An 18,125-nucleotide genomic window follows, 5' to 3' on the forward strand; every position below is an offset into this window, starting at 1 on the left:
AATTATAATGTTTTGTAGGAGCTTTCAGTTGCGCTCTTACTGATAAAATTCGGCCACAGGGAACCGGAAATGACATTTTAAATGTCGTAAAATTTTACCCAAGATATCCACGGTTCTGTTGTAATCACAGCACACCTCTGCAATTTTTTGTAAACTCCACTGCCTAAACTACTACATTCTATAATTTGATCAACTTGCACAGTGGTGCTTTTGAGAAAAATGAATAATTTTTACGCTACCGAAGCACACGCAAGTCCATATCTCTCTTAGTTTGGGAGTTATTAAAATCAAAAAGATTTGATGTAGAATATTTCGAAAAATAGACGGTGCTTTTTCTTTAAATTTTTGTATGTGTAGCTGAAGTTAAGACCTTTTCAACGATGGATATTATTCTTCCCTCGATATTGCCTGACCTATGCGATATTCCAAAATGTCATGACCGGACTGTATTTTCGATGTTTATGAAGCGAAATTTTAGTATATGGGTCATGTGGTAGTGTACTCGCTCTATAATGCAAGTATCCTGGATTCTAGTAGGTCACCAGGAATTTTTCTGACGTTAAAAGTGTTCGAATTGCATTCAAAATGCTTGAAAATTTGATTGTGAATTGAATTTTGAGGGTAAAAAATCGAGTCGAGCACGGTTCTTGGAAATCGAAATCGATATCATTAGCTCGACGCGATTCTTTACCCCCAAAATTTAACTCACAATCGAATTTTCAAGCATTTTGAGTTGCAGGCAACCCGAGTTTGTATTTGAAAGCACTCCAATGTCCCCTGTAAAAAATCTCAGCAAACATAATCTTATCTGGGCTTTTAACTCTTTAAGGATGAGGGTCAAAAATTGGAGGTCAGAAAAAAATCATTTCTTGTGCTTTTAGAAAGCTATATACAATTTTAGATAGCCATAGGAAAAATTTCATTTTTTGGTCACCTATGCTCCCATCCTCCTTAAAGGGTTAAAATGGAATAGAAATAATACAATTAAAATTATCAGTTCATATGTTAGTTCAACTTGTTTATAAAAATCATTCAAATGATTTCAATCTTGTTCTAATTATAGGTAAAGATTATTTTACCTTAACTAAATGGATATCCAGGTATAATAATGTGTAATTACATAAATATTAATAGGAGTATAGCCCATCAGATTATTCATCCATGTTTGAAGAAGAAACGTGAACATGTGGTAGAATTAAAATGATAATATTCCTTCTACCCCTACAAAGTGTATACGAGTTCAATGTGATATTCCTTTGAAAAGCTAATATATATTATAAATAATTATTAAAGTAATATAGCAGAGGCTACTATTTTCGTATATTTATATGAGCATATGGACAAAGAAAATCTTTTAAAATATGTACATATTCAAAAAATGACTATATAGCGCTCCAGAAGAACTCTTCTGTCTCCTTTTTCTGAAAAATGAGATATAACCGATATAAGCAATTTATAATATCCAAAGCTGCATTTAAAAGTAATCTCGAAAGTCAATTAAAAGTATTACAAAATTTTTAAGGTTAAAAAAAGCAAAGATTTTTCCTACTATAATACATGATAATTGAGATAGAGAAGTAGAGGAATATTTCTGTGAATTCGACAGTATAATTTTTATTGATTTTGTATTGTAATAATTGTTGAAATATGTCTGCATAAGAAAGTGTGTACACATTATGTTGAGATTAAATATAAAATACTCACTGTGGCTCATCCTCAAGAACCAACTCCTCAAAATCAATTATAATCCTATATGTAGGTGGCGCTGTGATTAATGTGAAACAGTTTACATTGTCTGGATACGGATTAGGAAATCCCGGACTCCAGACATTAATTTTTGGATGTTCACTGTTTAGTTGAAGGGATTTGTTGCAGTCATTTCTCCATTGAGTATCCATAACAGGGTCTGAAAATTTGAGTTTGAATTGTAGTATTTTATAAAGTGGATTTGCACTTTATGATCACTGGTCCTTTTTGTCATTTTCAAATTATAAATTTTAAAACAGTTAATAATCTAAAAACTGATATTTAAAGTACTAAAAATCAGAAGTAATAAGAGATCTTTTTGAATTTAAAAATAATATAAAGGGTAATTGTGCCAAATATCGGCATAGTTGCATGCAAGCGCCAGTCTCAAGTTTGAAATGTAGTATTTCTAATACATGTAATACTTTTTTTGTTACTTCTTTATAAGGAGTGTTCCTTGAAACTTTGGAGACAGTTTATCGTCTTTATTTTATCTAAAATCATTCTTAATGCATTTTAAAATGAATAAAAATGTAAAAATAGCTTTGATGGCCTATTTCAGCCACCTTCATTCTTAAAATTCTTTGTCCTTCCGGAATTTTTTCAAAGTCTTTTTCACGTCATCTCCTTCCTGTAAGCAACATATTTTGTCATTTTTATGCATTGTATAATCTAAAACCAAAAATTCATTGAAATTTCAGGAACCAAAAGTGGTCGAAATTGCAAACTGTCCGGTATTTGGTACACTTACCCAAATTGTCCATAAAATCAAATTAATTTAAAATGAATGATAAATATTCTATGTAATTATTTTAGAAAAAGATAACAAGGTATTCAGACATTGTGGAATGTTTCAACTTGTGACTTTAAAAATATCAATATTTATGAAAACATAGCTTTGTATTATTTCTCATCAAAATTAATAAAATTATCTTGCGATTCAACCTATAAGGTAAAAAGTCATAATTACGAATTAGAGTTTTCCATAAAATATTATTATGCTATTATGTTTTATTTTACTATCTGTGAAGTTTTAACAAAAAAAATTCATCATTTTTTGATACTAGGTGTGTATAATGGCTTCTACACACTGGAGAAATTTATGTCCATATGGAAGCAAATACCCTACGCTCATGTAGGAAAAACTCTTCAATATGGACATAAATTTCTCTAGTGTGTAGAGGCCATAATACATAATTACACCCATTACACCAATATTATATAAGAGGCAAAAAGTGCAGTGTTAAGACGACAAAAGCAAACGATGCCACAGTAATTAAAATACAATCCTCATTAATGATATTTAATTTTACCGTCAATCATCGGACGTTCGCAAATAAAATAATTATCTGTTTTGCAGTCTCGATCATTCCACATGAATGATGCCGTCAAAGGTGCCTGACTGGGCTGATTTCCAGGTGGTAAGCGAAATAATCGACGCATCTCCACACAATCTTGGCTACTCAATCCATCATCGTTTGGCTGACGATTGTACTCTTTGTATTTTGGCCAACCAGGGAACCAATCTAAATAAACAGAAAACACCATAAATATTGTTGCAATTTATCATGTAATTTTCTTTTTATTTTCTATTTACTTGTATATGAAAATGGGAGTCCATCGCTCCAACGGAAATCCCCCTCAAAGTCCTTATCAGAGGCTCCAATCCAATACGCCATGTGATCCTTGTATCCAGGACTATACATAAAACAACGTATCTTATTTTATTATTTATTACGTTAGATGTTGACTGTGAGAGATATATTTTGTGTAATATAGAATGGAGTCATCATTTATGGACGTTATGCATTTATGGACAGCTTGCAAGAATCTTAAATTCTTATTTCAATTCAAGATGATTTCAAAATTTCACAAAATTATCAATTTATTATGTGATTAATAATTTAGTGATTTTTCGAAATCAGTATTAGGTAAAAATTTAGGAATTTTGCAAACTGTTCATAAGTGTATAACATCCATAAATGATGAATCCATCCTATAGGTAAGATTTCTGTAAGGAAATTCCATAAATTGAAAGTTTGTTGTTTGAAATAACAATACAGCAATTTGAATACGCCTCACTATGTTCAATTAACATTTATACACAATTTTTGTGCAGTTCCTGTACATTAATTAACATTGTTAATAATATTTTCGTATTTACATGAAGTATTCGCCTATACAACCTCTAAAAACTATCCAAAAATGAAAAAGAAAATTGCGCGATGCATTTTTGAGCAATCTCAAAAACATGGTTTTGATGGCAATTTATATTATGTGTTATAGTTTGGGTTAACTTATGGATGGAGAGGTTAGACTAAGGCCTTAAGTCGCTATCCCCAACTATTCGACCGCATCTTTTCAAAAACAGTTTTATGTTATTTAGTTAACTAAATTTTTCATGTATATTCAGTACATAAAGTAAATTCAATTCCTGAGTTTCAAAATATTATGTTCACAGCCGATTTGATAAAAATAAAAAATAAAAAGGATTGCGACAATGCAAAGTAAATATTAATTATCGGTTTATAAGCGATTAATTGGATTAATTACTGATTTATTTTTTTTTACTAGATCAAATGTATGCATGATACTATTGCCATTTTAGGTGTGATTCTTTCATAATCACATCTACTATTATCACCAAGTTTGGCTACCATCTCCGATCGGCTTCATATTTTCATGGTATATATTTGGACCATCCCTGATGTCGAAAATGAGCAGCCGAATTTGTCAGAAGTTAGCGGTTCTTGAGATATCTTGAAAAATGTGTAAAAACACGGTTTTTCTGTTCGAAGTTCTATTATGCTTTTTCGCTCCTTTTAGGTTCATTTTCTAGATCTTTTTTTCAGTTTTAGTTAATTTATAGTATAATTAATTTTTTTTAATAAATTGACGATTTTTTTCATTTTGTATCGGAATCTATTTAACTAATTTCGTTCCTTTCACCATCACTTTTTAGAGCTAATTTCGTAGACCAACTAAAAAAACACCTTGGACAAAAAGCAATAGTTCTCGAGATATTGCGATTTGAATGAAATAAAATATGAAGAAAGTTCAATTTCAACATCGGTTTTTGGGTTTGTCTAAATTATCTCGAAATCCTATTATGCTTTTTCGCTTCTTTTAGGTTCATTTTGTTCGCAGTTTTCGTAAATTTTAGCGCACCGCGAAGTTTTTCATGTATTTTCGCGAACTGACGATTTTTCGGACTTCGGAATTTTTGCGAATGAATAATAAATATAAATAAATAAATAAAATATTTTCAATCCCCCTTCCCAATTTTTTATCTTTTAACACGCGGGAACCACTTTCTCAACACTTCACGTTTCAGATAATGTCTCACTCAGAACTGATGTCACGCTGTTTGCCCGTGTGCTTGTCTGTCCGACTGGCTGTTACCTTACCAGATCCATAGGCCAAATGGTTACAGATAGGGACTTACAACATTAACCCCCACAAGCCGATCTAAGAACCATTAAAATGCCTCTCATCACCCCTGTACCCTTCCCGTATATCATGCTTTATCTTATAATAACGGTTTTTGTAGGTCGAACTTCAAAAAAGCTCCAGAGAGTCTCTTTCTCAACCGAATAGGGTCATGTTTGGGTACGTTAATCAAGTATTATAATTTCTAAACAGTAAAAAGTCTAAACTGATTTTTGGTTTAAAACTAGAATTGAACTGATTATAAATTATATATAACAAATCGATAAGTTATACGAAAATCTATTGAATTTCTCCTAAGCTATTTTTGGGGGCAATTTTTGAGTGACTTATAAACTGCCTTAAAACGGTTGTAAATCAGTAAATACAAATAGTATATGATGCGAAAGTACTTTTGAGATATAGCAGCTCAAGAATTTGAACATTTTGCAAAGCATGGGACGCTTTTCCATTCCTGTTGTTAGTAATAGAGGATATTGAACTTAGATTAACTAAAGTTACATCCTTTTATAATTTTTTAAAGTTATATTTATAAATAAGATGTTATTCACAAAAGATCTAACTTTTTTTCTCTAGAATATTAACCGTAAAACGTGGAAGAAGATTTTTATCAACTCGGTACTTATTATACACCAACAACTCTAGATTATAATTTAATATAAACTTATGTCATTATTATTTATTTATTTTAATGTACTGGGCTGTTTTGCCATTTTGTTGTATATTATTAATAAGTTCACAAATTTTTATTCGGTCTACAATGTATATGAGAAATATGCCCTTTCACACGCTTCGAATTCACAACTGTGACAGTTCAGTCAGGGATCACACCGCCCAAGAGCAGAACGCTCTTACCAATTACACTACAGACCCTCTACATATAAACTAACCTTTTAATTAGAAGTTTATCCACAATTCGCTGTTCTTGCTCGGACTTAATTGAGGCCAAATGTCCCCCACGTCGAACACACTCAGCCTCAGCTTCAGCCCATGAGAGAGGCATTCCCTCGATGGCACTTATGCAAAATTGCTGACATGCTATCCAACCGAAGGCACATTGTGAAACAATTGATTCAATACTTTGAGCACTATACTCAATTTGGAGGGACGGTTGATTTGTATCACCATTCATAAGGGATTTAGGTGATGCCTTTAGAATATTCGTGGTGTGCTTCCGTACAGCCACCACGAGTGAATTATCACTGGAGATCAATGTGATCTTGCGACTGGCAATAAACTCACTGTAGCAGTATTTCCATCTTCTATCTGAATTTTTATCATGGATCTGCACCTGTAGTCCATCGAAATTGTCATTGCAAATGGTACTAGTATCACTCGTGGTCTGTGGTTTACTTTGACTGCCTAAATCTACAAATTCACGCTTTATTGACTCATTAAGATTGTGAGCATTTGTTGTTAGTAATAGACTTATCCTGTAGCCAAAAGGCAGGTGAATTTTGAAGTAGCATTCGAGAGAGCCGGTGGGTTGGAGAAAAAATGTTTGATTGAGTTGACTTAGAGTTACATTATAGCAATAATCAACATTTTTATAGTCCAATGTGAAATATGGATGATTCACTATGCGCATCGAAGTGTCTATATGATCAGTAAAGTAGTAACTTCTCTCGTTATGTGCTAATTCCTCGAGTTTACCACACAACTTCCCATGTCCACTAAACTCCACAAAACCGCCTTCGCTACACTGAACATTAAGTCTCGTGAGAAAAACCAAAAGCCCTGAATAGGAATTTGTTGATCCTGACGTGAAAATTTCGGGTAACTGAGATGGAAAGAACACATAGCAATCTAGCTGTTGGATTGGCATTGATGAGGATTCAAAGGATCCACTCAAGTGTCTCAGGTAGAGTTTACAATCTAAAGAGATTTAAATTTATTAATATAACACCTTTATATACATATGCAGTGCATTTAATAATTAGTGTGATACTTAACCCTCTAACGGTTACCACGCATCGAAAACACACCTACAGCATTTAAATTTACGTTTACTGAATTTATTCTCATTAGGGTAGAGTCAACCTTCTTCGACATGTAAGGATTTTTTGGCTAGTAACGAAAAGTATTGAAGCAAGCATAATTTGAGAAAATATATAGTTTTCAATTAGATTCACCAAAATTCTCGAAAAGTATCTTAGATATGTATATAAATACATAGATATTGCTTTAAAGTATTTTTATACAACAATCCATTTTAGTTTGACAAAAATTTCAACCCTTACGAGGCCATAAAAGGTTAAAGGTGGCCAAAAGTACTAACCCTACCCTACCTTCAGAAGAAATGTTAATAAAACTGAATTAATGCACTGAAGCAATTGTAAATAAATTAATAAATACTATGTAATCGCAGTAAATGTGATTTTTGAGGTAACCAACTTGAGACGGTTTTACTTGATAGAGGGTTAATTCATTCAAATAACATACATATACAGACAATTTCATACCTTCAAGCAATTTTAGTGAAATTTCCATTTCAAACACTGCTTCATGGGACACGTCAGTTCTATATGAAACTCTGTAATTAAACACAGATAAATCCCAATTATGTTGTGTAAATTTTAATTTAATAATGATAAATAAGTAATCATGAGTTAAAGAATAAGTAAATTTAATAAAACTGACTGTTGATAAATCTTGAACTATTTAAGTCCTTAATGAATTTTTGCCTCTCACAAACTAGTTAGTATGATTTTGAATTCAATCTAAACAATTTTTTTTCATTTTGAATAAAAATTAATATTATTATATTGATAGGCTTATAATATTATAAGTTCTAAAGGGAAAATGGGGAACTGAAGGTATCACTCACATCTTTCAACTTCCATACAGCGAAATTGACCGTGGTGACATATGTTTATAAGTGTAAGAGCCACATCCCAGCAGCCTTCAGCACCCACCTAGGGATAGGGGATTGGGCGTGTCATAGGAATATGAAGGATTAGACTAGTTGGGTTCGGCCGTCAAATAGGTTGTACGCTCTATTTTTAAAGTCTTCTCTCTTGCTATTTAAATGCTTAATATAAACCGTAATATGTCTTTTTAATATGTCAATTCATACAAAGTAAAGGAAACTTATTGTTATTTGCATTCATACTTATCTGCTTCATAATATACATGGACAAGATTATGGAACGCAGTCGGGGGCGGAATGCGATTCGTATTGGGGATTTCAGGGTGAGCCATCTCCTCTTCGCAGATGATTTTTTTCTTTTTGGATCTTCCAAAGAAAAGCTTCAGCGCGCACTTGACCGATTTGTAAATGTTTGTTCCGAAACAGGTATGAAGATTATCGACAAAAAGTCGGAGGTAATGGTGATTTCTCGACAGCCTGTGAAATGCACCATACATGTAGATGGAAAAGTATTGCCACAGGTGGAGAAGTTCAAGTATCTCGGGGTGTTATTTACGAGTGATGGTAGGTTTCACACCGAACTATCGTCGCGAATCGGTCAAGCTTCTGCAGTAATGAAAGAACTTGGCGGAAGCGTGGTGAGGAAGGCCGAGCTTAGCCGTTCGGCTAAGTTATCGGTTTTCAAAGCTGTGTTTATTCCTATTCTCACCTATGGTCATGAGATTTGGGTAATGACCGAAAGGGTAAGATCGCGAGTACAAGCTGCCGAGATGAGGTACCTTCGGGATGTTAAGGGAATCACTCGTCGAGATCGAGTGAGGAATGCGGCCGTTCGTGAGGAACCAAGAGTCGAGGAGTTGCTTCTTAGGGTTGAGAGATCACAACTTCGATGGTATGGACATGTTCAGCGCATGGATAGAAAAAGATTCCCCAGAAAAACTATGCAAGCTATTGTGAGGAGACCTCGATCTCGGGGCAGACCTAGGATAAGGTGGCTGAATAAAATTCAGGATCTTGCGTGGGAGCGCCTTGAGATCGAACCCGAACATCTTCCTGAAGTGCCGGAGGATCGACAAGCATGGGCTGCTAATTTGGATGTCATGGGCCCGCTACCCCAATAGGGATAAGCAGTTGAAAATGAATGAATGAACTTATCTGCTTCTGAGATTTTCATGGTTTCTGTTTTATTTACTGACCAAATACAATTTTAACTTTCCAAATTGGTGTGGTTTTAAATTTCTGATCTAAAGAGGTTTAACCGAACCACTTTTTAGTATTTTAAAAGTGATGATTCTAAAACCAGTGATAAGTCCAGATAAGCTTATGGTAGCTGAGATTCTTTACAGGCGACCTCGAAATGCGAGCAAATCGAGGTGCTTGCAATTCGAAATGTGTGAAAATTTGAATGTGAGTTGAATTTTGGGGGTAAAGAATCGCGTCGAGTAAACTGTTCTTGTCGGTCGAAATGGATTAAATTGGCTCGACGCAATTCTTTACCCCCAAAATTCAACTCACAATCGAAATATCACGCATTCAGAGTTGCAAGCACCCCGAGTTGCACGCATGTCGAGGCCGCCTCTAAAGAATCTCAGCTACCATAAGCTTATCTGGGCTTATCACTGGTGATTTTCTATTTTAAATAGTCTCAGTGGGGATCATTGAAATCAGTTTAGAATAGAGATAGAGTCCGGTCCATTTGGATATACAGTGGGCCCTCTATAGAGTCAACTAATTATTTCCAGCCCTGTTGACTTTATTGAATTCTTTGACTCTACTGGAGTCCAAAAAAATAAAATAAAATGTGAAATTTTGACAGAAAAGTATATTATTTTTTGTTTGTATTAGATCATTGATAAATTGAACACGATAATACAATATTTCATTTAATTAGTCCATAAATTCTATACCTTTTGGCTAAAAAAATCGTATGTTTGGGCAAAAATTGGAAATTAGGGGGAAGTGAGGCACCTTTGAAGATGGGGCACCTTTGAAATTGGGGTTTTTCATCTATTTTTAATTAAAATTGAGCCGTATGGTGATATAATTTAGCTTCTCAATCTGTTAGTGCAGCTGAATTATATCATGATAAGGCTCAATTTTATTTAAAAATAGGCGAAACATCACAATTTCAAAGGTGCCCCAGTTCCCCTTAAGTAATGATTTTACGGAATGTTTTTATTATTAGTTAATATCTTAGGGGGAAGTGGGGCACTTTTAAAATTAGGATTTTCATGTGGTAAAATTGAACTCCACCCACGATAAGGATGTCTTAAAGATTTCGTTTTGCTCCAGTTACTTAATTATTGAAAATTCTGATGCAATTAAAGTTATTAAATATAATTTCTTTTAAATTTTTAGTGTATAAAATAAGATATTAATAATTCTTTTCGTTATGCCATAACTATATTTATAAGCTTCACAAAAAGAGCAATAAAACGACTCTTTCTCATTTTATTCATGTTCTTTAATATGGGCGCTAAATGATTACAGATATCGACTTGAAGTTTTCAGATGACCCGCTAATAAGCCAACCTGAGGATTATTAATATGATCCTCATTTCTTCTCTACTCCTCCCCTTCACCCCCAACATAATATTTTTTGTGATTACAAGAAAACTCGTCATAAGGGTTTTTTTTGGAAGATGACGAGGGGGGAGGGTGGAAATGAGGGTCGTATTAATAATCTTCGAGTTGGCTTATGTGGGTCGTCCGAAGACTCCAAGTCAATATCTTTAACCATTCAGCAGTTAAATCTTAAATGCACAAAATAAGAAAGTTTTAACCGTTTTTTGCTGATCAATTTTAATTTTCTGTTGCTTTCTGTTGTTTAGAAAACCACAAGTCGATATTCCTCTTAGTTTGAGTAATTTAGGGTCCAAAGAACGCCCCGGCGGATTTTTTGTCCCCTATATATTCGTAATCAAGAAGTAGTGAAAGACATTTTAGCAAAGTTCAGGTACAATCGAGAGATATGCGATTTTATTAGGATTATAGGTGAGTTTGTTAAAAACCTCACATAATAAATGCTGGATTGATTTTTCCACGCACAAGTGTGAACAGATGAAACCTGTAGTAGGTGTAATAGTGTAGAAAAAATGAGACAAGCAAACATGCACAAATATTTGTTTTCCATTAAAAGTGTTAAGCAATAAATCGTGAAAAGCTGAACATGCAATTTGTTATAATGCAAGGAGTAAGAAATCTGGCAAGATTTGTGTATAATTTTTTGAATTCGAAGGAATATTTTTTTTCTTAATTCGGCCAGTAATTTTCCAAATGGTCACAGACATTGTGCTTTATCACGAATACGCCAATTTTACCACTTGTAATATTTTTGAAATTATCTGTGAGAAAATGTATCAAGAATATTTGCAATACTTTCTGCTTCAACATTTTTCGGTTTGTTCAGACGATATATTATATGTATAGGGGAAACTGGGGCACCACCAAACACGGGGTAGCTTCAAACACTAATTTTTATTTATAAACTATTTGGACTATCTCAGCCATTTCTTCAGTGCACAAGCATCCTTATAATGCCTAAAAATTTCTATAAGTCTTGTTCTCTGAAGTCGAATATTTTATTAAGAAATTGCAGTGTTTGGTGCTACCCCGTGTTTGGTGGTACCCCAGTTTCCCCTATATATGTATGACAATATATGCAATGATAGTTATTGTAACATACATTTTGTGATGACAATAATTAATAATTTACCAATTTTATAGTTAACACCAGGTAACACATATCCCTTGTTAATAAAATCTAAATTGTTTGGCACACAAAACAGTATTTGGGATTGATTAACCAATTATTATTATTATTGGTGTTGATGCTTAAAATTAAACATGTCTTGCACAAAAGCGGGCCACGTCAATGAAAAATTTAACCTATGATGTATCAAATGCTCATAATTTTTGGTGACCAACATTATGTTAAGAAACAAACTAATCAAAATTACAAAATACGAAACTCTCGCTGAATACTTTCTGAGTAAAAAATGTTTATTCTACACATTCTCTAACTCCTAACACAGGATAGCAGCAGTAGGCTGTTCAAAAATAAATCTTTTTGAAAATTGATCACCGGGAATTATTTAATCATTTAATGGAATGTATTATGAAAGGGTATAACTCGTTAAAGGACACAATTTCTTACGACAGTAGCTAAGGTGTGCAAAAATCAATAAGCTATTTTTGAGATTCCGATGTCGAATATTTCATTTTTTTTATATTCACCTTCGATGAAATTATAGTATAGTGGAACACAAGTCGAGACGTTTATAACTCACCAATCAGTTTCTTCTGAGTTAAGCAATAAATAATAATAACTCGACCGGATTATATTAGCAATGACTTTTGTAAAATAGTTCGATTACTTTTTTTTGTATTTTATTGATCTTCGTTATTTAACCTCCTGTGATCAGCCTATAAAAATTTGCGAGAGTTATAAAAATTTATAGAAAACAACGTCGAATTGTTAGCAATTGCAACTCAAAATGTTTACAACTCAAAGTAAAGCATGTGTATGAAACGATTTCTCCAAAGCTTGACGTAAAATCAGTAGGCTTTGGATTTTGTTTTTTTCGTCGGCGTCATTTCAAGAGAATTTAATTAGCTCTCTTTTGGTGAGATTCTTGTTAAAAAATATTGATTTTTAACTGAACAATTACAAGAAGATGGAGAGAATGCAAAGATTAAAAGTTGACAATAATCACAAAAATCCAAATGCGAGTTATGCTGAAATTGCGAAATTGACCGGGAAGTGTTCCGCTCTACTGTCCGAAAGATTATAATTCTGTTCAAGGAACTTAAGACTGTTGCTAAGAAGCTATGAGAAAGTGACCAAAAGCATGGGATTCAGAACAAAGGGATGGAAAAGAATGTGCTTGAGCTTTTCGAAAAGCAACTCAATCTTTCCGTGTGAGATGTTGGCAAAAAGATGGGAATACATTGGAGCTTGGTCCATAAAATCAAGAGTAGGAATGGTTTGATAACATACATGGCCGCTCTCCATCGGACCGACAAATACCGTCAAAATGCTAAAATAAGGTCGCGGAAGCTCAACGATCAACTTTTTAAAGGATTCCAAGGCTATGGGGAAGATGTTTAACCTACACTCCGAAAGATAGAAAAATACTGGGGAATTTTGACGACAAATCTCAGGAAGAAGGGTCAAATAGCCGAAAACTTGCCGGATTTTGAGAGGAAGTGGAAGAAAGCCATCCATTACCGTGGAGATAGGTTTGTCAACTCCTTAATATAGAGAATTAAGAAGAAGGTACGAGAATTCGACGAGAAACCATTGGTCTAAAAAAGCCAAAATCCCAGAAAAATCCCAATAAAATTATCTTTCCGAAAATATTTTTGGTTTTGTTTTATATGCTGTGGTTCATTTTTGAGAGCCATTATTCAATGGGGGGTTTCAGCGTGCACAGTGCACACGCATTACTTCCAACTCGGTAAACGTGTAAATTAGATTGTGAGCTGAACCTTCGGAACAAAAAATCTTGTAGAACCAATTTCATCAAATCCTAACATCAAATCAGTTTTTTAGACACGATTAGTTTATTCCAAAATTCAACTCACAATTGAATTTCTACATCTTCCGAGTTGCAAGAACCCCAAGTTACCTGCAATGAATCTCAGCGGCCTTAAAATTTCTGGGACTTTTTTTTTACAATATGCCACATTTAAATATTTTCAATATTTGCTGTAAATTAAATCTTTACTACATAACATTAAACATATTTTGCACGAGTCACTTACCGAAATAAAACTTGACTAGCAGAATCATTATTTGCCCCATTTTCACTCCATTTCGTCGAAAATCTCTCATCACCATGTACAACGCTTTGTGACCACGTATTTCCAGGGCAGTTGACTGCATGTTTATCATCTGAATTCCGTATTGTACGGAATTCCTTATGAAAATGCCGATGCCAAGAATTTTGCAATGGTGCTACAAACGATCCATCTTCTTGATTTTCACGTCTCAAGGAAGACATAGACATTGCTCCAAATGGTAACTGTTCCCAGCGATACCCTCCTGAATTTGATTTACCACGATCCGACGAATCGATAAACTTCCCACTTGACCTTCCATTAACGAAGGATTCCACAAAAAAATCACGTACTGACGATGTACACTCTAGAATTACTGGAAAATAACAAACAATTTATAAAAAGAAATACTTTATTAGCTTATAAAGGGTGTTTCAAATTCGGCGGTTTTTTTTAGATATTAAATAAAAGCCATAATATACATTGATTTCAAAAAAATTTTATTTATATATAATAGAAGTATTAAGTATGTAATTTATGAACTACAAATAATATTTGATAAATGACCACCCCTTGACACCCACAGGCCACCACTCTTTTATTGAAATCTTGGATGACATTTTTAATTAAAATTATGGCTCTATCGCTTTATCTCACAAAATAAATAAATAAATAAATAAACAAATAAATAAATGATATAAATATTACTTATTATAATATATCAAGACCGGAGGCAGCCAAAATCCCGAACGCCCAAATCCCGAAAGCTAAAATCCCAAAAGCCAAAATCCCGAACGAAAAAATCCCAAAGCCAAAATCCCGAATATTCAAAATCCTGAAAGGGATGAAAGTATATGGAGGATGATAATGTCTAGAAAAATTTCCCAAGACACAGAAAATTTCCATTTGCCTCCAGCAATCGCGGGTGCAATCGAGGGAGTAGCTATGACACTTTTAAGAATTCGAGATTTCGGCTTTCGTGATTTTGGCTAATTCTGGATTTTGGCATTCGGGATTTTGACCGGGACCTATCAAGACCTAGGCGACTTTAAAACGTCATCTCTGTTTAGTGAAGTTAATAAACTTCCGAATTTGAAACGCATTTCACATCAGGACGGCCTAAAGGGACCAATAATAATAGAATATATAATACAATGCCCACAATAATGAGTGCATTTTAGCTTAATTTTGGTCATAGTGAACAACCAGCTCCCAAAGTTCGTCAATAGGGAAAGACCATTGAGAAAAAAGTGTTAGAAAAATAATTTACAAGAAAACGTAGAAGGCGTTGAAACAAAATCAGTCCGTGAAAATTTGTGAATTGATCTTACATGGTACTTTTACTGTAATAAAAAATTGTTCATTTCGACCGTTCACAATAAGAAAACGAACAACTCGCAGTAGGAAAATTTTACAAGAGAGCGATTTGAAGTGGAGATTTTACATGCAGACTATAGAATTCTTCTCATTTAAAATCTCTATAACTTTGAAAATAATTATCTTTCAAATATAATATTCACAGGGAAGGTAGAGGCTCAAAAAGTGAATAAAACGATTTTTGTAAAAAATCGAGTTGTTCGATTTATATTCTGAGTGGTCGATTTATTCAAAATAATATACAGCCAATTAACTCTTTAAGAACGAGACCGAAAATCAACTCTAAAACTGAAACTGATAAACATAATCGATGAAAAATCTTACATCTAACGTTAGAAAATCCAACAGAGTCTGATTCGGTGTATTTTGTACCTCTATGAACGACAGGTACAAAAATAGCCCAAAAATTTAAATATTCTTTCTGGCAATACCAATGAATGATAATTTTTATTCTACTGATGAATATTAAGTATGAATATTATAGTACCTATTCTCAAAAGGGTTTGGCTTAAAAAATGGAAGTGAAAGATAATTAAAATCAATTCAATATGAGAATTTAAAATTTCGTTACTTTTGACCTTAAATATTTATTAGGAGTTCGAACGTTCGTGCCTTCGAATAATGTGAATTTTCTGCCTTCGAATAATGTGAATGCGGGACATCTATGTGTTCCAATCGTCCTTAAAGGGTTAAAAAATTAAATAACAGCTTTAAAGAAAGAAATTCTGAAAGGGAACAAATGGTAGTGACCCACCTTTACGAAATGCTAAAACTCATGACTTAAATACCTAAAAGTGATTTTACATCATTTAACTTTAATAAAATTCTCTAGACTTTAGTTTAGAGGTCAATTTTATTAATTTATTTTTTAACACTCAGCGGTTCACAATCGTTCACCCAAACAAAACCATACACTCATTGGTTCGGATTACTTCAACTATAAAATCCGGCTTTCGTCTCAAATGACCAGATATAAGCCCAGATAAGCTTATGGTAGCTGAGATTCTTTACAGGTGATTTCGAAGTGCGTGCAACTCCGGTCTATATGGATATAGTAAGGGTCGGGGTACAGTGGGTTGGGGTAGACACGGATGGGATCTATTATTAGAAAGATCTTGCTCTCAGATACAATATATCCTAAAATTTCATCGAAATCCATTCATAAACACAGAAAACGCAGTTCGGTCATGACATTTTTGATTATAGCTCGGGTCAGGGAACATCGAGGGAGGAGTGCGACCCATCGTTGGATACAGATACAACATACTAAAATTTAAAGAAAAAGCATCGTCCACTTTTCGAAATATTTGAGCTCGATCAATCGAAAATCGATTTTTCGATTAATCGGACCTTCGATTAAATCGGATGAAGTTAGCGTGTCATTGAGGTTGTGGTTGTAGTACTCCACGAGATCTTTCTAAAACACAAAAAAATTTCGCATTACGATAATTAGAGCCGCAGATATGACCATTAAATATTCAATTTTTGACCTCTTCTAGTTCGGGTCAGGGGGTCGGAGAGGGGTAAGTATCATATCGATCGAAAGCTCTTAGGCCCAGCTATAACATATTAAAATTTGAGCCCGATCGATGCCTTATGGGCTCTATACACTAGTGAAAAACTCTTCAATATGGACATAAATTTCTGTAATGTGTAGAGGCTATTAGGGGCTGAAAAAACAAATTTTGGGGTGTTTCAAAATGGCGGAAGGGGGGAGGGTGGGTTCTGACATCACCAACTTCTAGCCATTTATTGATATTTAACCTTTGCCGAAAATTGTTGTCGATATCTCTTTTCGTTCTCTCTCCAGAAGCGTTTGTAGTCCGGACGGGACGGATATCCACGAAAATCGATTTTTTCGGCGCATATGATATTCATGATCTATGGGTGTCAAAACGTGTACATCCAAAATTTGGGCCCGATCTGACGAGGTCGGATTTCACCTGTGACCACAAAAGGTGAGACTGTAAAGAATCTTAGCTAAAAAATATTGTGTTTAATCTTCTAATTTAATCGAAGTGGTACATATTTCTAGATATACGTATCGATGTACAATACCCTGAAAATAAGCTCAGATAAGCTTATGGTAGCTAAGATTCTTTACAGGCGACCTCGAAATACGTGTAACTCGGGTGTTTGCAACTCGAAGTACTTGAAAATTCTATTGTGAGTTGCATTTTGGAGATAAAGAATCGCGTCTAACAAACTGTATTCGGCGTCCGATAAAGATAAAATTGGGTCGATGCGATTCTTTACCCCCAAAATGCAACTTAAAATCGAATTTTCAAGTATTTAGAGTTGCAAGCACCCCAAGTAACACGCATTTCGAGGTGACCTGTAAAGAATCTCAACAACCATAAGCTTATTTTGAGCTTATCACTGGTTCAACATGGACAAATCGCCTTCTCAATATGAAATTGTTCTAAGTGCATTGGCTTTGAATAGTTAGAATTTTCGATAGTCGACGAGAAAATTGATTCTATAAATTGAATATAACAAATTCAATAATAAATTTATTTATTTTCATATTATTAATGATCTTATCCATTCCCCATACCGAAAAAAAACTTCAAATGTTTCAGTTCTTAAGTAAACGGGTTAAATTCTTTGGAAAAATTAAAGATGATATTTTTAATCTACATTATAACTCATTATTTTGCATTAGTTTTCTCCAGTTTACTCAAATCCAAATGTTTTACACTTCTGTCATACCAGCCATAACCACCAGAAGTTCAGTTCATATAAATACAGAGCAAAAGTTCTTTGTATGTTTATCCGGGAGAAGAATAAATGCAAATATATATGTACATCATTTGTAAATATATTCTCACCTGTATATAAGAGGCCCCTGACAATACCGTGACTTGTATCGAATACGTCATGAGTGACGTCAAAACGTAAGGGT

At 33.8% G+C, this 18,125-nt stretch overlaps 1 protein-coding gene across 1 annotated transcript in view; it reads right to left on the minus strand.

Annotated features, from left to right (window-relative positions):
- Positions 1–18,125, minus strand: part of LOC129806806 (uncharacterized) — a 58,250-nt gene that overhangs the window by 27,601 nt on the left and 12,524 nt on the right. The window contains exons 5-10 of the mRNA XM_055855580.1: positions 13,829–14,219; positions 7,656–7,726; positions 6,084–7,068; positions 3,344–3,444; positions 3,060–3,272; positions 1,705–1,906 (exon numbers count right to left, since the gene is read on the minus strand). Of these exons, the coding sequence (XP_055711555.1) occupies positions 1,705–1,906; positions 3,060–3,272; positions 3,344–3,444; positions 6,084–7,068; positions 7,656–7,726; positions 13,829–14,219 (1,963 nt within the window). The remainder of the gene's footprint in view (positions 1–1,704; positions 1,907–3,059; positions 3,273–3,343; positions 3,445–6,083; positions 7,069–7,655; positions 7,727–13,828; positions 14,220–18,125) is intronic.

This window comes from Phlebotomus papatasi, chromosome 3, assembly GCF_024763615.1.
Source record: "Phlebotomus papatasi isolate M1 chromosome 3, Ppap_2.1, whole genome shotgun sequence".
Classification (NCBI taxonomy): domain Eukaryota; kingdom Metazoa; phylum Arthropoda; class Insecta; order Diptera; family Psychodidae; genus Phlebotomus; species Phlebotomus papatasi.